Raw genomic sequence first — 18,182 nt, forward strand, 5'->3', positions numbered from 1 at the left:
CAATGGTTTCTCAAGTTCTCCTCTACACTCCTTTCTTTGGGTTTTCTGCAAACTCATTCAGATCATACTTGTTTTCTCAAGCGTGGTGATGATCTTTTCCTCTGTGTCATCGTATATGTTGACGACATCATCATCTGTAGTAACAATGATTCTGCAGTTGATCTCTTGAAGTCTCAGCTGAAGAATCATTTCAAACTTCGCGATCTCGGTCCACTGAAATACTTTCTTGGTCTTGAAATCGCTCGTTCAACTGATGGTATACATGTCTGTCAACGAAAATATGCTCTTGATTTGCTTGCTGATACAGGACTTCTTGGTTGTAAGCCTTCAAGTATCCCAATGGATCCTTCTCTCAAACTTACAGCTGATCCAAAGGTTGATCCTTCTGATCTTCCTGTTGATGCTGAAGCTTATCGTCGACTTGTTGGTCGCCTTATGTACTTACAGATTACACGACCCGACATCACATTTGCTGTGAATAAACTCAGCCAGTTTTCTTCTGCTCCTCGCCAGAGTCATCATAAAGCTCTGATGAAGGTTCTTCACTATATTAAAGGGACTGTTGGTCAGGGTTTATTCTATTCTTCTCAGGCTGAGTTGCAACTTCAAGCTTTTGCAGATGCTGATTGGGGCTCTTGTCAAGACTCTCGCTGCTCTACCTCTGGTTTCTGCATTTTTCTTGGCACTTCTCTCATTTCATGGCGCTCTAAGAAGCAAAAAGTGGTTGCCAAGAGTTCTGCTGAAGCTGAGTATCGGAGTCTCTCCGTTGTTACTGATGAGATTTTCTGGTTACACAATTTTCTCATTGAACTTGGTTTTCTCTTATCGAAGAAGACGCTGTTGTTCTGTGACAATACCGCTGCTATCCACATCGCTCATAACTCTGTTTTCCATGAACGTACGAAGAATCTGGAAATGGATTGTCATAGTGTGCGCGAAAGACTGGTTCAAGGCTTGTTCACATTGCTCCATGTTCGATCAGAACTTCAGTTAGCTGATCCGTTCACCAAGCCCTTGTACCCTGCACTTTTTAAGAAGCTGTTTGGCAAGATGGGTCTACTAAACATCTTCGTCCCATCTTGAGGGGGACTATTATCCTATACTTATATTATGTCATTTGTATAGTTTGAGTCTCCTTGTATAGCGGTAGACATGAGTTTGTACATAGTATAAATACATGACTTGTACATTGAAGTTAATTAATGAGAATGAAATTACTTTACTCATATCTGGATACCGTTTAGACATTGTTCCCACCCAAAAACAAACAAAGAGTAATTGTGTTTTTTAAATCAGTTTTATTTCATCATTTATTACTCCCTCCGGTTATATTCGACGTTCTAGTGCTTTTTTTTGTGTCAATATACCTTTTTTGTGTCAATATACTTGATGTTTGCTGAATTCTATGCAAATAATGACATAAGATGACTTTTCTTACCCTTGAATTATTAACGTGATGTTTAGCATATCCCTTGACTTAATGAATAAACTCAAGTAATTGAAAAGGTTAGAATAGAAATTGCATCAATTTTTTTAATTTAAGTGCAAAGTCTTACAACGTAAAGAAAAAAAAAACGAACGGAGGGAGTAGATAAGAGTTGTAATTGTAGTAGTATGTTTCTGGGCACCTGACAAAAGAAAAAAGGAACAATTCCAAAAGAATACCGACAATGAACCGACTAAAACCGGAATTACTTAACCGGCTAAAACCGAAATTACTTAAAACCGGAATGAATTAACAAGGCGAACTGGATAATAACCGGAATTTAAGCAGAAAACCAACGAGCGTGGAAGTCTCTCTCTCTCTCTAGTTCTAGTTCCGGCGAAGAAGCCCTTTTCGGATTTCATTTCGTTGACGAAGAAGAAAGAAGAGGATGGTGATGGGAAAGGCATTGTACAGCGTGGGGTTCTGGATCCGTGAAACTGGTCAAGCACTTGATCGGCTCGGTTGTCGCCTCCAAGGCAAAAATCACTTCCGAGAACAACGTACTATCTCTTTCCATTCCAATCCTTGTTTGATCCCAAGTTTTCTCTCATCTTGATGCTTTATTGATTGATTGATTATGCCATTGTTATTGATTTCATCTCTCTCTATGTGCGTGCTCTTTTCCGATTTGTCAAAAAAAAAAAAAAATCAAATCAAGCGGTTCTTATATATTTTAAAAAGATTGCTGAAAGCGATTCTCTTCAATTGTTTGTTAGTGTTCTCTGTATTTGTCTATTGTGATTGATTCACTTTGTCCAGCCTTCTCCACATACTACTTCTTATGCCATGCCAACAACTCCTTCTTTGTTTTTCCAGTATCCAGGCACCGCACGCTTATGAATGTTTTTGACAAAGCCCCTAGTGTCGATAAGCAGGCTTTCGTTGCTCCCAGCGCTTCTCTCATTGGTAATGTCCATGTGGGACCAGCTTCTTCCATTTGGTATGGATGCGTCTTGAGAGGTAAACTACTTTTACCATCTCAATCAAATACTCTTTCCTTGATAACAAACAAACGCTTTGAACGGCTTATTGTGCAGGAGATGCTAACAGCATCAGTGTCGGCGCTGGTACCAATATCCAAGATAACACTCTTGTCCACGTTGCCAAGTCCAACTTGAGCGGCAAGGTCTTGCCTACTCTCATTGGAGACAATGTCACTATTGGTAAAAATTCTCAATTCATTTCCTGTCTCTAACTCAAGAGTGTGTTCATTGTAAGGTTAATTTTTTTGGGGGGCAGGTCACAGTGCTGTTTTACATGGCTGCACTGTCGAAGACGAGGCCTATATTGGTGCAAGTGCAACCGTCTTGGATGGAGCTCATGTTGAAAAGCAAGCCATGGTTGAGTCAGGTGCTCTTGTCAGGCAGAACACTAGGATTCCTTCCGGCGAGGTTCCTATACACACACTCACACTTATTATTATCCCAACTTTGTTGGTTGCTCTGGTGAAGTTTGTGGTCTCAGTCTTGCTTCTAATCTTAAAAAAAAACAGGTTTGGGGAGGAAATCCAGCTAGATTTATGAGGAAGGTGACTGAAGAAGAGAAGGCCTTCTTCTCCAGTTCCGCTGTGGATTACTCCAACTTAGCTCAAGTGCACACCGCAGAAAACACAAAGAACTTGGACGAGACTGATTTCAAGAAGCTTCTTTACAAGAAGAACGCTCGCGATGCTGAATACGATGATCTCAGTCTCTCTGAGAATGTACCAAAATCAGCTTGAGAAGTTTTGATTCGTGCTAAATTTGAAATTTTTTAAAAAGGAACTTCATTTCATGCTTCTCCAATAAAGTTTTCTTCAGCTTTAAGGTCCTTTGATTGACCAGCGCTTACTTTGGAAAGTAAAATTTTCAGTTTTAAAGACATTCTATTTCTCTGTAAAAGATTCTTGAGAGGATTTTGTTCTCTTGTAAGAAAAAAAGTTGTGGCGACAAGGCTGTGTAATAAGTGGTTGGAACAGTTTTTTCTCACTTTTCAGACAGAATGACCTTTTGCTTTGACATGCTCGTATAGAGATTGCTATTAGGGTTCTGCTTGCTTCTATTGTAAGCCACCGAGTATTGTCCTTTTCCTTTCACATGTTCGCATGTTTGTCTCGTTTGGGTGATGCTTCCGGTAAATCGACGAATTTACTATGGAGAGCCGCGGTGGCGCGCAATTTTTCAGGCCACGCCGATCACGTGTTCGACGAAATGCTGCAACGAGACCTCTCATCGCTGAACTCTCAGCTCTCGTCTTACCTCCGCGGAGGAAACCCAGATGGCACCTTGGGTCTCTTCGTTAACATGCATCGAGCCAGCCCTGTTCTCACCTCGCACACCTTCACTCCCGTTCTCGGCGCATGTGCCCTCTCGTCCTATCCCAAAACAGGACGCCAAGTTCACGCCTTGATGATCAAACAAGGCGCAGAGACAGGAACCATTTCAAAAACTGCGCTTATCGACATGTACTCAAAGCACGGGAGCTTGGCTGACTCCGTTGCGGTGTTCGACAGCGTTGAGGACAAAGATGTAGTATCGTGGAACGCTCTGCTTTCGGGTTTCCTTCGAAACGGTAAGGGCAAAGAAGCTCTCGGCGTTTTCGCAGCTATGTGTAGAGACAAAGTAGCAATCAGTGAGTTCACTTTGTGTTCCGTTGTTAAAACATGCGCCTCTCTCAAGATTCTGCAGCAAGGGAAGCAAGTTCACGCCGTGGTGGTGGTGACTGGACGCGATCTCGTTGTCTTAGGAACTTCGATTATAAGCTTCTACTCTAGCGTAGGGCTGATGAGTGAAGCCATGAAGGTTTATTTCGGTTTGAATGTTCGTACCGACGAGGCGATGTTGAACTCTTTGGTATCAGGCTGCATACGAAACCGAAACTACGAGGACGCGTTACTGCTTATGAGTAGGCGGAGACCCAATGTTAGAGTGCTCGTTAGCTCTCTCGCTAGCTGCTCTGACAACTCTGATCTGTGGATTGGTAAACAGATACACTGCGTCGCCTTGCGTAACGGCTTCCTTTCGGATTCGAAGCTGTGCAACGGCTTGATGGATATGTACGGCAAATGTGGTCAGATCGCGCAAGCGCGTGCTGTATTCAGAGCCATTACGTCGAAAACTGTTGTTTCTTGGACGAGTATGATAGATGCGTATGGGGTAAATGGGGATGGCGTCAAAGCGCTCGAAACCTTCAGGGAAATGTGCGAAGAAGGAAGTGGAGTTTTGCCCAATTCAGTGACGTTCCTAGTTGTTTTATCGGCCTGTGCGCACGCGGGGTTAGTTGAGGAAGGTAAGGAATGTTTTGGTATGATGAAGGAGAAGTATGGGCTGTTACCGGGAACAGAGCATTACGTGTGCTTCATCGATATCTTAAGCAAGGCTGGTGATACAGAGGAGATATGGAGATTAGTTGAGAGAATGAACGATAGCGGAAACAACCTTCCTTGTGCTATATGGGTCGCGGTACTTAGTGCTTGTAGTCTTAATATGGATGTAACGCGAGGCGAATATGCAGCAAGGAGGGTTATGGAGGAGAAGGGTCATGATGAGAAGGCAAGTGTCTATGTTTTGGTTTCGAATTTCTACGCAGCGATTGGGAAGTGGGATATGGTTGAAGAGATGAGGGAGAAGTTGAATAAGAAAGGTTTGGTTAAAGCAGCTGGACACAGTTCATTCATGTGAATCTTCACTTTTTGTTTTTTTTTTCAGCATCAGTCGTCATCTTTTATTAAACACTTTATACTACACTTGAGCAGTTCAACTACTGTTTTATGAAAAGAAACAGAAAAAAAAATCCCACTAAAGCATTGGTTTTGAATTGTCTCTTTGTTCTAAAAGTCAAAAACCAAAAGAAGACATAGTCAGCATGGAGCAGCATTGACCGGCGATTAGAAGTAGTTGAAAGGGCAATGTCACAGATAATTTTAAGATAAATGGATTAGGACAAGAGAAGTCAAAAGATGTGTCCTTTTCAAACCTCTCCACAACCCTCTTTCTTTGTATTTTAAAAACAAATCACCTAGACTAAACTTCCAAACAGAGACTTGAACAGAGAAGACGATGATCAGAGCCTTGAGCACGAGGAAGGACCGAGGAGGCTACAAGAAGCTAGGTGGTGAGAAAGAAGAAGAACGAGAAGCAGCAGGGGTTAGGCTTTTAGAAGGGAAAGTGCAGAGCGTTCCAGCGGAGCTGAAGAAACCGGTGGAGAAAACTGGAGGTTCAGTTCACCCGCTTTTGAGTTTCTTCGATATTGGATCACAGAGGAAGAAGAAGAAGACAAAAACCAAGAAGAGCAAAACGACAGCGAAACCAGAGTTCTCTAGGTACTTGGAATATGTGAAAGAAGGAGGAGTTTGGGATGCTACTTCAAATGGACCTGTCATTTATTACAAATAGATTTTGTATGGAGAAAAGAGAGAACTCTGGTTTTGCTCGTCTCTAAGTTCATAATGTTGCTCTCTTTTCTTGTGTGGATCGGATCAATCCATGTATAAAATTTTAAAGCTTAATAAAAGATCAATCAGTTAAAGCTTTTACAAGTAACACAGAGGTAGAAAATGATGGATGAGCTGCAAATCCACGCAAACTTTGGGGAGTCTTATGGTGGTAAATTTTGTGGATCTCTTTCTTCTTACTGACCATTTAATATGAGAAGTTGTTATGATGTCAGTCTGAGCATAAACCATCATTTTTAGCCAGTTCCTGGATCCCCTTGTCGTTTTTTTGTTGCCTTAGGAAGCCTGTATGCTTAAGAGATACATGCATATGCTCGGACTGAGAACTACTTCATCATACTCATTCAGTAATCTGACTTTAAAAGCTTCTTGTGATTCCCTTCAAGAACTATCAACATAGAAACTGAGCTAAAATGGGATGAGTTTTGAACTTTAGGCCTTGTGAATAGAGGAATATGAATATGGGTTGTTTTCTAACTTGTTTATAGAGAAAAACAGGTTGAGGAAATAACTCAACAGCTAGATGCTGCAGAGATCACTGGTTTGCAGTGTTAGCCAACGTTTGGTGTTTGCCTCTGATTCTTCTTTTCATGTTAATTAGTAGTGTTCCTAAAAGGGGGTTTACGAGCACCAAAATATAACTGAGGTAGCAATTTGCTATACTATTATAAATAGGGGTGTTAACTTAAATAAGAAAAGACAAAACGACGTCGTATGAAGATCATACTTCGTCCCTCAGCTAATCACAAACCAGCGAGCGAGCGAGTGAGAGATCTATCAATTCGAAAAAAACAACAATGGCGGCCACTCCGCACGTTTCCCCCACTCTTTCCCGCTACAAATTCTTCTCTACTTCCGCACTCGAAAACCCTAATTTCTATCCACATCAAAACATCGATACTCGTCGTCGTCGGCGGAGATTGACCAAATCGCATCTTCAAGCGCAGAACAATGGCACCACAATTAGCTACGGTCCTCGGACGACGGAACTCGCCTCCTCGAAGAAACTATGGATTAGGCAAACGGAGGTTGTTGAGCAATCGCAAACAGAAAATAAAGAAGAGGAAGAGGATATGAGTGACGAGGCGAGTCTGCTCTCGTTAAGCATGAAACCTGACAGAAACATGGCGTTGCTCGACGATTACGAGATGGAGGAGCTCGGCCACACTCCTCCTGATACCAATCATCGCAGCGGTTTGTGTTTTTCTCCGTCTCCTTTATTTATTTTATTCCTAATCGATATATGATTTTAGGGATGATGGTATTTTATACTCCATATAATTAGGATACGTGGCGGTGGTTGGGATGCCGAACGTGGGGAAAAGCACGCTTTCGAATCAAATGATTGGTCAGAAGATCTCCATTGTTACTGATAAACCCCAAACCACGAGGCATCGGATTCTCGGTATCTGCTCTAGCCCTGAGTATCAGGTTTTGATTCCTTTCTCTTTTAAAAACGATTCTGGAATTGATATACATAAGAATATTAAGAAGCAATCTTGTGTTGTGTTGCGCAGATGATACTTTATGATACGCCTGGTGTAATCGAGAAGAAGATGCATAGGTTAGACACTATGATGATGAAGAATGTCCGTGATGCTGCCATCAATGCTGACTGCGTTGTTATTCTTGTTGATGCTTGTAAAACGCCTGCTAATGTATTATGCTGCTTCTCTGTTTTATTTTTTTAAGTGGAATTTGAGTATTCCATTTCATAGTTCTGGATTGTGTTTATGTGCTAGATAGACCAAGTCTTGAAAGAGGGCTTGGGAGACCTCGAAAAGAAGAGGCCACCCATGCTGCTTGTTATGAATAAGAAAGATCTCATTAAACCTGGTGAGATTGCCAAGAAACTGGAGGTGGGTTTCTTGTTTTTTAGCTATTGGTTACCACAACTTCACTATAAAACTTGAGATCCAGATTTGGTGGAGTCATAGTAAATATTCTTGGCTTGATAGTGCTGCAACTGCTTTTCAGTGGTATGAAAAATTTACAGATGTTGATGAAGTTATACCTGTTAGTGCAAAGTACGGACATGGAGTAGAGGATGTGAAAGAATGGATCTTATCCAAACTTCCCTTTGGCCCACCTTATTATCCCAAGGTATTATTGAAAAGAACTCTCTCCTTTGCTGTATACCAGAGCTCATGACTAATTTGCTTAATATTGTATTTACACATGCAACAAATTTGCTTGCTTAATGTCTTACGGGTATTGGACTCTCTAGGATATTGTGAGTGAGCACCCGGAGAGATTCTTTGTTGCTGAGATCGTTAGAGAGAAGATATTTATGCAGTATCGAAATGAAGTTCCTTATGCATGTCAGGTAAGCTCACAAGTTTGCAAATCTCGAGTCCTATTAATAACTTTGGGCGTCAGTCATGTTTGCTTATTGCTTCGACGTGGCAGGTGAACGTGCTGAGCTACAAAACTAGACCAGCTGCAAAAGATTTTATTCAAGTAGAAGTAGTCGTGGATAAAAATTCTCAGAAGATCATCCTTATAGGAAAAGTAAGTATACAACCCTTAACATCAAAACGTTAAATGCTGATTTGCATTGAGTAATCCTTGTTCTTGGGCCTCTTGGCATAACATGTTGTAGCTAAGGTTTTGTGGACATTCATAAAAAAGTGCATACAGTTCATTAGCTGTTCTGCCCAAAGATCAAAAAGGTCTCAACTGGAGACAAGTTTATCTCTGACTAATTTAGCTGAAATGAGTTTCAATGTGATATACAATAGGAAGGGAAGGCTTTGAAAACGCTAGCAACGGCTGCTCGACTAGACATTGAAGATTTCCTTCAGAAAAAAGTCTACCTTGAGGTGCTTAAAAATGTTCATGAATCATTACATGTATAAATATCAAATGAACATATGATTGATTACACATATAAAATGGTGGAATGAAGGTGGAAGTGAGAGTGAAGGAGAATTGGAGACAAGATGAGGGACTTCTCAAGTACTATGGCTATGGAGGACAGATCCGAGCTATGTAGTAAGTAGTGTGTAGTGGCTTCAAATTGGGATATGAGCAAGGGTAGAAAGTGCAAATGGCACGGCTCAGGTCAGCTTTTTCCCCATTTTTGTTTTGTTTTATATGTATTTAACCGATACGGCTCAGCCTCAGGTTAGCTTTTTGTCTTTAATCTCAATCCGACGATTCCTTTGAAAAATAAAACTCTTTCTTCTTTTGTTTTGTTCCACTAACTAACCACAGAATATTAATCTCATTTTATTCATAATCACAGGTAGTAAGTAGACTCATAACCTAATACATACTAGTATATAAACAATTACATTTTTCTTACTTTTCTAAAAGCTGGCCGTAATTTATGGCGGGTGATAGGTAGTAGAGTGAATTGGTTGGGTCGGTGGAAAGTTAGAACCGCTCATTTTGTCGTCAAACCAACTGAAAAAAATCTAGAGAGCAACGGCACATGAGTGTCTTTATGGGCTTTAAATTAAATTATAGAAATGCACCGACCCATAAAGCAAGGAAGGGTCAATCAAGTAAAAGTTAGAGGGGCTCTGTATCCATGAGTGGAAAGACGCGTGGGTTGCTGCTATAAGAACCTACGAAACTCTGCCACGTGTAACATGATCCGATGCTGAAGCATTAAGGCATGTGTACGGTTACGCTTGCGTGTTAAGTGGGACTGGTTTCACGCTTTCTTTGTACCTTTGATTGATTTGATTGGGACCAAAATTAGCGGAATCACCTGCTTTACTTCCTACGTAAAACACCTTTTCAAAGTTTAAGTGTGACACTAACATATGAGATTTTTATTACACACCATTAGTTTCCTTATAATACAACAGTTTAAAATTTTGAGAAATAATACCAATCAATAACCAACCACTCATATAAATTGCAAATACATGAATGTGCTATTATCACACTCTTAAATGAGATTTATGCTTTAAAACGGTTATAGTTTGTGTCCATAAATACCCACTTAGAGACAAGCCAGAAGAAGAAGAGTGTAAGAGAAGAGGCATCACAACAATAACAACAACAAAAATAGGAGAAAATGAAGCCTCTGTGTCTGGTTACAATCCTATCGATCCTGATCCAACAAAGCTATTTGAAGCTCGGAACAGATGCGTTTTCGAGAGATGGGTTCGTGAGAACCAAAGGTGTTCAGTTTAGCCTCAATGGCTATCCTTATTACGCTAATGGCTTCAATGCCTATTGGCTCATGTACGTTGCCTCCGATCCTTCCCAAAGGCCTAAGATCTCCGCCGCCTTCCAAGAAGCGTCTCGCCATGGACTGACCGTTGCTCGAACCTGGGCCTTCAGCGACGGCGGTTACAGGCCTCTCCAGTATTCCCCTGGCTCTTACAATGAAGATATGTTTCAGGTAACGCCACTAGACTAAGAACATATGTGGTTTAGATCAGATATTAAATACACTCACACGACTAATTATTAAGATGAAAAACCAATTTACGCTTTGTTTATAGTTTTTAGTCCGTGGATCTTTGTTGACGTTTCTTTCTAAAGATTTCGAGTTATTTTTTTTAATGGTGGAAAAGGGTTTGGATTTTGCGATAGCTGAAGCAAGAAGGCATGGTATAAAGATCATACTCAGCTTCGCCAACAACTACGTGAGCTTTGGAGGGAAGAAGCAATATGTGGACTGGGCTAGAAGTCGTGGCCGTCCTGTTTCTTCTGAAGACGATTTCTTCACAGACTCTCTTGTTAAAGATTTCTACAAGAACCATATCAAGGTTTCATTCTCTCACTTGTATACATTCAATTCAACCCAACGCAAAATAAAAAGAAATGATGGCTTTCTCAGCTAAACCTTTTGAAATCTCCTTGCAGGCTGTGCTGAACAGATTCAATACTTTTACCAAAGTTCACTACAGAGATGACCCGACTATTATGGCTTGGGAGCTCATGAACGAGCCTCGTTGCCCCTCAGATCCAACCGGAAGAACCATTCAGGTTTCACCTTTTTTTTTTTTGTAACACCATTCAGGTTTCACCTTAAAAACATATTTTCATACCTATAATAACTTGTATAGTCTTTTTCTTTTTTTTTGGGGGATTTAACTTGTTGGTTTGTTTTATTTTTTTCAATTATAAAAACAGGCTTGGATTACTGAAATGGCTGCTCATGTGAAGTCACTAGACAGAAACCATCTGCTTGAAGCTGGACTTGAAGGTTTCTACGGTCAGTCCTCACCGCAAAGCAAGACTCTGAACCCACCAGGCCAGTTTGGAACAGATTTCATAGCCAATAACCGCATCCCGGGAATTGATTTCGTCACGGTTCACTCTTACCCAGACGAATGGTAATAAATTAATAATGTCCATAAATGTATTTTTACACCAATCAGTTAGAAAGAAAAACCACATGTTTAACTAACTAAGTATTATTTGTGCAGGTTTGTAGACTCGAGCGAGCAATCTCAAATGGAGTTCTTAAACAAATGGCTGGACGCACACATCCAAGACGCTCAGAACGTTCTTCACAAACCCATAATCGTAGCAGAGTTCGGCAAATCAACGAAGAAAGCCGGCTCGGCGCAGAGAGACCTTGTCTTCAACACCGTGTATGGCAAGATTTACGAGTCTGCGAAACGAGGAGGAGCAGCAGCTGGAGGATTGTTCTGGCAACTTTTGGGCAACGGAATGGATAATTTTCAAGATGGGTATGGGATCATACTTAGCCAAAGCTCATCGACTGTTAACGTCATTGCTCAGCAATCGCGCAAGTTAACTTTGATTAGGAGAATCTTCGCTAGGATGATCAATGTGGAGAAATGGAAGAGAGCCAGAGGCTATGGACCAGTAAGAAAAGGAGGTCTAAACTGAAACATTTAGCGGGGTCTTCTTGTAATACTTTACTTACTTTTTTTTTTTTTAGCTCAAGAGATGAGTTCCGAACCGTAAGATCTCAGCTTGTAATGATACTTTATTAGTAGTAATGGACAAAGAGAAAAGAAAAACACTCAGGGGGACAAGATCCATCAAAATCAAACCGACAGCTTTTGGTAATATGATTTTGTGAAATTAGTACGACGTGCCGTTTTCGTTACGTAGATTGAAACTGTATGGCGGGGCCCAACACCACCGTCGTCTAGACAACAAGGCAGTCACATCCGAGTAAGAGAACGACATAGTATGATTTTACTTACTCTTGTGAGAAATGGCGGCAGATTCCGACATTTTTGCACAGCTTCCGTTGAGAAACCGGCCTTCCTTGTCTCGAATCAGTTGAATGATCAACTGAAGTTTCTCGTCGGCTCCGGAAACCTGCAGGATGCTCGCCAAGTGTTCGATAAAACGCCTCACAGAGATGTCTATTCATGGACAACAATCATTCAGGGATACATAGCTGCAACAAACTACGACGAAGCACTCCTTCTCTTCTCTGCAATGCACGTCGATGATCCTCGTGTCTCCGCCGACTCCCACGTGCTAAGTGTTGCACTCAAGGCTTGTGGTCAAACTTCCAACTCTTCATTCGGAGAATCTTTACACGCTTTTGCACACAAAACTCATCTCCTTAGCGATGTCTACGTGGCAAGTTCTTTATTGAATTTGTACAAAGGAACTAAAATGATCGACAAGTGTTGCAGACTTTTCAGCGAATTGCCTTACAGAAACACAGTCACATGGACAACCATCATCACGGGACTTGTTCACGCCCGTCGTCATAAGGAAGGCCTTATGTACTTCTCGGAGATGTCGAGGTTCGAAGGACTACCCGACACTTTCACGTTTGCGATCGCCTTGAAGGCTTGCGCCGGTCTGCGCCAAGTTATATACGGACGGGGGATTCATACTCATGTGATACTGAAAGGCTTCGTCGCCGTCCTCGACGTGGCTAACTCCCTCTTCACGATGTACACCGAATGCGGGGAGATGCAAGACGGGCTGCGTTTGTTTGAGAGTATGAAAGAGAGGGATGTGGTCTCGTGGACGAGCCTTATCACTGCTTATAGTCGTATAGGTCAAGAAGAAAACGCGGTGAACACTTTCTTGCAGATGAGAAACTCTGACGTACGTCCTAATGAACAAACGTTTGCGTCTGCGTTTGCTGCTTGCGCGAGTCTTTCTAGACTTGTCTGGGGCGAGCAGCTCCACTGTAATGTTCTCTCTCTAGGGCTAGGAGATTATTTGTCAGTGAGCAACTCGATGATGAACATGTATTCGACGTGCGGCGAGTTGGTCTCTGCTTCTGTTCTGTTTCGAGGAATGAGATGCAGAGACGTCATTTCGTGGAGCACGATCATCGGAGGTTACTCTCAAGGCGGCTTTGCGGAAGAAGGTTTTGAGTATTTCTCGTGGATGAGACGATCAGGGACGAAACCTACGGATTTTGCTCTCGCGAGTTTGCTGAGCGTTTCGGGGAACTTGGCGGTTCTTGAGCAAGGCAGGCAAGTTCACGCGCTTTCACTTTATCTCGGTTTAGAACAGAGCCCCACTATACGTAGCGCGCTGATTAATATGTACTCGAAATGTGGAAGTATCGTAGAAGCTTCCAAGGTATTCGAAGAAACAGATAGAGGAGCTGACATCGTTGCTTTGACGGCTATGATCAACGGATACGCAGAACATGGAAAGAGCAAAGAAGCGATCGATCTGTTTGAGAAGAGTCTAAACGTTGGTTTCAGACCCGACGCTGTATCTTTCATCAGCGTTCTCACCGCTTGCTCTCATTCGGGTCAGCTTGGCCTAGGTTTCCACTATTTCAACTTGATGCAAGAGAAGTACAACATGAGTCCAGCCAAGGAACACTATGGTTGTATGGTTGATCTGTTATGCCGAGCAGGACGGCTATGCGAAGCAGAGAGGATGATCGACGAGATGCCGTGTGAGAAGGATGATGTAGTATGGACCACGCTTCTCAGAGCGTGTACTGCCAAAAGAGACGTTGAAGTTGGAAGAAGGGCGGCGGAGAGGATTCTAGAGGTGGAGCCTACTTCTTCTACGGCACTTGTAACGCTAGCCAATATATATTCAAGCTTAGGGAAGTGGAAAGAGGCTGCAGTTGTGAGGAAGAGTATGAAATCAAAAGGCGTGATCAAAGAGCCAGGATGGTCTTCAATTTTGATCAAGGATCGGGTTTCAGCTTTTGCATCTGGCGGTCGTTCCCATCCACAAAGTGAAGATATATACAGTGTGTTGGAATTACTAGTATCTGTTGCTGAGCGTCTTAGATACGGTTGTGAGATGAAGAGAGATTCCGAGCCAATTCAAATTTTGTGATCCTTAGTTCTAATATGTTCCGGACATCCCTTATATATTATTTGAGAAACATTGCAACATTTTTTGTAGCCACGTGTCATCACTAGAATGATTTTTAGAATCCTTAGAGAAATAAGTTGGTCCATCTAAATATATAATAAGCTTTTTATTAAACCACAATAAATACATTATTAATGTGCTTCATTATTTCCTTAAATAAGATTACGGAATTGCCTAATGTGGCTAAAGTATATATGATAATTAATGATTTTGAATAATAAAGATTTGATAAAAATAAGTGTGTATTATAATTATATTTGTTTAATTTTAAACAATCATAGTAACCATATAATAAAAATTAAAAAAATTATTTATATATTATATTTTGATTTTTTTTTAAAACGAGTATCAATCACTAAAACTGTTAAAAGTTTCACATTCAAATTTTGTAATCTATGATTTAAAAATTTTGTTATGACATGATACAAATAATTAAAAAATAATATAAGTTAAAAATCTCATTTAATAAGTATCAAAAATAAAAGATATATAAAATATGTATCATTTTAAATTAAACTATATACCATATAAAAATACATAAATATCTTAATTTTGAAATTTACTTTGAACATTTTTTGATAAAAAATTTGAAAAAAATATTGACAACTTAATTTTGTAAAATATTATAAATTACTTAAGAAATTAATTCCACGGTGAAATTAATTTAGACTTTTTGCTATAACAGATACAAATGATAAAAAAAAAATATGAGCAAAAAGCATCATCTAATAAATATTAACATTAAAATATACCATATATATGCTACTATCATTTAAATTTAATTATATATCATATCAAATAGAAAAAATATTTTTTCGATTTATAAAATTTATTTATATGTTTGCACCAATTTAATTATATAAGTAGTAGATAATGACTTTTTAATTATTCAATATATATTTATTATTTCATAATATATTGTAAACATATAATATATAAAATAATTTATATATATAATGCTCATCCCGCGCAAGGCGCGGGTCTTAACCTAGTATCTATTTATAATAGTGTCTTTTTATCCTAAAAATTGTATTAGTGGGAAAAAAGTTAAAACGTCAAAGGATGTATTTTTCTATATTGATGTGTCTTTTAATCATGCAATGAACATATTTTCTTTTTCAATTAATAATATGAAATCTAAATTAATGTGAATGATTGTGTTTTTTTATCCCAAAATTTCATTGGTTGGAAAGAAATTAAAATATCAAAAGACTTTTGTATCTTTCTATATTGTTGTGTCTTTTCATCATGCAATAAATATATTTTTTTCCAAAAAATATATGTAAAGATACATGTATGATGGTAGGTATTAATTGGTGTCTCTTAGTTAAATATACAAATCCATGTAAAATGAAATATATGAAAAATCACATAAAATAACTATAACATATATACTAAATTGTATTAAAAAACTTGGATTTTTTTTCCATCAAAAGGAATCATCAAAGTGAAAAATCAATGGAAGGAGAAAATTGGTGAACTGATTTCATTTTATTTTCATTAAGCATGGATTAAGGTAAGTGTTTCTTTTGTTTTTTCTCTAAGAAAACATACTAGGGTTGAATTAAACTAAATCTATATTATGGTTTGGGTAGATTTCATTATAGAGATCATAGAGTTGATTTAACAATTAGTATCAGATTCTAAAATTTAATTAGTTCACCTATTAACTGTTTGACAATGTTAAGTATGTTTTTTTTGAACTTTAATGTTAAGTATGTTATGGAATTACTTTTCATGAGATCATGAAGATGTACGGTTTCATCCGTTTAAATTATGCGTGTTTATGATCATTTTAACGACATTGAGATTAGCACATGAAAGTTAAATAAATGTGTGAAAGTGTGGAATTACTTGCCTGAATTAGTGCATGCATGCAGTTTACTCTGGAATTTTGTTTTCTCCACATGCGCATGCATATTAAGGTGTTGATTGTTTATAGATTCTGCAGTAGTTTCTGATTTTTGTTTTTCAGAAAATCCATTTTAAGCCATTCACAATTTAAAAAAAAAATAGATATCCTATAACCTAGGAAAACTGGTTTTTCAACACTTTTTCAGTTTTCTACATAAAAACCAAAAACCACTTTTGTTAGGTTTATATAACCATCTTGGTCTATAAAAATAATTATTTTTATTGATAAACACTAATGTTTTATAAAATTTATATAGACTTCTTATTTTATAAAATTGAAATAAATTATATATTCATTTCAAATATATATGTATTATCTCAGTAAATAAATATGTATTTTCCAAATATAAAATTATAAATACGATATTTTCTTAATTATCCTTATAAATTAGATGAAATTTATTAAAATAATAATTTTAATTTAGTAATTTCAAACAGGTAAATACAAAAAAAAAATATTTAAAAGAAATAATACGTTAATAAAATTTACATAGTGATAAGATTTACATATTTTATTAATATATTAATATTGTTATTTATTAAAATATATGATGTAGTTCTTAGTAATTCTAAGTTTTTTTAAAATAAAAATCTTATAAATAAATAATACACAGATTAAAATAAATAAATCATTAATAATTTAAAAAGCTAAAATCAAAAATTAAAAACTAAAATCTTAAACCACCATTCGGATTTTTCAAAAAAACTAAAATCTTATGCAAAATCAAAAACTAACAATCAAAACCTAAAATTAAAAAATCTAAAAACTAAAAACTAAAAAATAAAAACTAAAAACTAAAAACCAAAATCTAAATACGATGAACATGCGGTTTACGCTAAAACTTTTTGTGACGGACCGTTATGAAAAGTCTCCATTATATTACGTTGTTGTGATTAACGCTTTATCACTCACGGTTACAAATTTAAAATTTGTGAAAGGTCATCAATTGAAATAGTGAAAGGTGGCAAGCAAAGGAATGGTCATATAATTAATTTTTTTTCCTTTAAATTACTGATAATATATGAAAGAATTCAAATGATTAAGTAATAATTAATTATATGGTTAAGAGTGTTTCATATAGTTTTTGGAACACATTTAGTTATATACTATTTAATTAATTTAAAATATATAATTTAAAAGGTGTATAATTTAAAATACTTCCGTTGCATTTTAATAATAGATAAACTTTGTGTTATGAAATATTAGCATAATATAGAAATAAATATGTTATGAAATATTAACATAACGTTAGGATAAAAAAATCTATTAATTTTTAATGTTTGAATAGTTTATAACATGTTAGTCACCAAAGTGGTCATGTTATTTACATATAAGTCTTAAAATTGATTATAATATGATTGATCATGATAAAAGAGATGCATAAATGACATTAAACTTTTTAATGATCAATTTTTTTATTTTTATATTCTTGAAGATTACCCAAAGTTGAATCATTGAATATAATTAATAATATGAAAATAATGATATATTTTTACTATAGTTGATAGTATGTATATCCAAAGATAGGATACTATTTGATTTGGCTTGTATCAGTTCAAAATAAATTGTCATACTGTAAATATATATTTTAAAATAACTATCTCAAATCTGAAAAGTCGTGATTATTCTTATAAATTTTTGAAAACTATAAATTGTCCATTTCTATAAGTATCTTATTGTAAATCTTTCACAAAAGTTTTTAAAAATGGTAAAAAAAGAATTGTGTGAAGCGAGTGCTTATAAATTCTTACAAAAAAAACCACAGGGTGGTGGACTAGTGGTCTTGAGGTAGTTAACAAACCAATACGGACCCGGGTTCGAATACCCCCTGTGGCCACGGAATGCTTTACGCCCTCCCCAAGTTTAAAGTTATCGCGGCGTTGGTGTTGGGTCCTTGGGTAATGGGTATTAGTGCCGGCTGGTTCCGGGCCAGGGGGATTAGATGGTTGGCAATCGGAAACCATGTGCGGATTACGGGCCTTTGGGCAAACGGAAACCACGTGCGGATTACGGGTCACCTTTGAACCTCCTGTTAAAAAAAAAAAAAAAAAAAAAAAAAAAAAAAAAAAAAAAATTCTTACAAAAAT

General features: G+C 37.7%; 6 protein-coding genes across 6 annotated transcripts; all 6 read left to right on the top strand.

Annotated features, from left to right (window-relative positions):
* The first annotated feature begins 1,728 nt into the window (after positions 1-1,728).
* On the top strand, positions 1,729-3,455 carry LOC103829598 (gamma carbonic anhydrase 3, mitochondrial). The gene is made up of 5 exons (XM_009105275.3): positions 1,729-1,986; positions 2,303-2,446; positions 2,524-2,649; positions 2,726-2,877; positions 2,979-3,455. The coding sequence occupies exons 1-5, from the start codon at positions 1,875-1,877 to the stop codon at positions 3,204-3,206; spliced, it is 762 nt and encodes a 253-aa protein (XP_009103523.1). The 5' UTR covers positions 1,729-1,874; the 3' UTR covers positions 3,207-3,455.
* Positions 3,456-3,503: 48 nt separating this feature from the next.
* Positions 3,504-5,278, top strand: LOC103829599 (pentatricopeptide repeat-containing protein At5g66500, mitochondrial). Its single transcript, XM_009105276.3, has one exon. It carries the CDS (start codon positions 3,562-3,564, stop codon positions 5,143-5,145), a length of 1,584 nt encoding a protein of 527 aa, XP_009103524.1. The 5' UTR covers positions 3,504-3,561; the 3' UTR covers positions 5,146-5,278.
* A 4-nt stretch (positions 5,279-5,282) lies between these two features.
* LOC103829600 lies at positions 5,283-5,995 on the top strand. The gene has a single exon (XM_009105277.3). It carries the CDS (start codon positions 5,524-5,526, stop codon positions 5,857-5,859), a length of 336 nt encoding a protein of 111 aa, XP_009103525.1. The 5' UTR covers positions 5,283-5,523; the 3' UTR covers positions 5,860-5,995.
* A 619-nt stretch (positions 5,996-6,614) lies between these two features.
* On the top strand, positions 6,615-9,110 carry LOC103829601 (GTPase ERA-like, chloroplastic). The gene is made up of 9 exons (XM_009105278.3): positions 6,615-7,112; positions 7,204-7,349; positions 7,436-7,576; positions 7,661-7,777; positions 7,896-8,021; positions 8,146-8,244; positions 8,328-8,429; positions 8,660-8,740; positions 8,827-9,110. The coding sequence occupies exons 1-9, from the start codon at positions 6,716-6,718 to the stop codon at positions 8,911-8,913; spliced, it is 1,296 nt and encodes a 431-aa protein (XP_009103526.2). The 5' UTR covers positions 6,615-6,715; the 3' UTR covers positions 8,914-9,110.
* Positions 9,111-9,756: 646 nt separating this feature from the next.
* Positions 9,757-11,924, top strand: LOC103829602 (mannan endo-1,4-beta-mannosidase 7). Its single transcript, XM_009105279.3, has 5 exons — positions 9,757-10,278; positions 10,454-10,648; positions 10,746-10,868; positions 11,016-11,218; positions 11,312-11,924. Exons 1-5 carry the CDS (start codon positions 9,949-9,951, stop codon positions 11,739-11,741), a joined length of 1,281 nt encoding a protein of 426 aa, XP_009103527.2. The 5' UTR covers positions 9,757-9,948; the 3' UTR covers positions 11,742-11,924.
* Positions 11,925-11,988: 64 nt separating this feature from the next.
* Positions 11,989-14,200, top strand: LOC103829603 (putative pentatricopeptide repeat-containing protein At3g47840). Its single transcript, XM_009105280.3, has one exon. The coding sequence runs from the start codon at positions 12,051-12,053 to the stop codon at positions 14,139-14,141; it is 2,091 nt and encodes a 696-aa protein (XP_009103528.2). The 5' UTR covers positions 11,989-12,050; the 3' UTR covers positions 14,142-14,200.
* The last annotated feature ends 3,982 nt before the right edge of the window (positions 14,201-18,182 follow it).

The sequence above is a fragment of the Brassica rapa genome, chromosome A07, assembly GCF_000309985.2.
Source record: "Brassica rapa cultivar Chiifu-401-42 chromosome A07, CAAS_Brap_v3.01, whole genome shotgun sequence".
In the NCBI taxonomy this organism is placed as follows: Eukaryota; Viridiplantae; Streptophyta; class Magnoliopsida; order Brassicales; family Brassicaceae; genus Brassica; species Brassica rapa.

What these genes read in the sequence shown, in the direction of transcription:
- LOC103829598 (XM_009105275.3), top strand. Translation starts at nt 1,875, where the DNA reads ATGGTGATGGGAAAGGCATTGTACAGCGTGGGGTTCTGGATCCGTGAA. An exon ending in GTATGGATGCGTCTTGAGAG is followed by an intron (nt 2,447 to 2,523) that starts GTAAACTACTTT and finishes CTTATTGTGCAG; the next exon opens with GAGATGCTAACAGCATCAGT. An exon ending in TGGAGACAATGTCACTATTG is followed by an intron (nt 2,650 to 2,725) that starts GTAAAAATTCTC and finishes TTTGGGGGGCAG; the next exon opens with GTCACAGTGCTGTTTTACAT.
- LOC103829599 (XM_009105276.3), top strand. Translation starts at nt 3,562, where the DNA reads ATGTTCGCATGTTTGTCTCGTTTGGGTGATGCTTCCGGTAAATCGACG.
- LOC103829600 (XM_009105277.3), top strand. Translation starts at nt 5,524, where the DNA reads ATGATCAGAGCCTTGAGCACGAGGAAGGACCGAGGAGGCTACAAGAAG.
- LOC103829601 (XM_009105278.3), top strand. Translation starts at nt 6,716, where the DNA reads ATGGCGGCCACTCCGCACGTTTCCCCCACTCTTTCCCGCTACAAATTC. An exon ending in CTTGTAAAACGCCTGCTAAT is followed by an intron (nt 7,577 to 7,660) that starts GTATTATGCTGC and finishes TTTATGTGCTAG; the next exon opens with ATAGACCAAGTCTTGAAAGA. An exon ending in AGATCATCCTTATAGGAAAA is followed by an intron (nt 8,430 to 8,659) that starts GTAAGTATACAA and finishes GATATACAATAG; the next exon opens with GAAGGGAAGGCTTTGAAAAC.
- LOC103829602 (XM_009105279.3), top strand. Translation starts at nt 9,949, where the DNA reads ATGAAGCCTCTGTGTCTGGTTACAATCCTATCGATCCTGATCCAACAA. An exon ending in ACAATGAAGATATGTTTCAG is followed by an intron (nt 10,279 to 10,453) that starts GTAACGCCACTA and finishes ATGGTGGAAAAG; the next exon opens with GGTTTGGATTTTGCGATAGC. An exon ending in CAACCGGAAGAACCATTCAG is followed by an intron (nt 10,869 to 11,015) that starts GTTTCACCTTTT and finishes TTATAAAAACAG; the next exon opens with GCTTGGATTACTGAAATGGC.
- LOC103829603 (XM_009105280.3), top strand. Translation starts at nt 12,051, where the DNA reads ATGATTTTACTTACTCTTGTGAGAAATGGCGGCAGATTCCGACATTTT.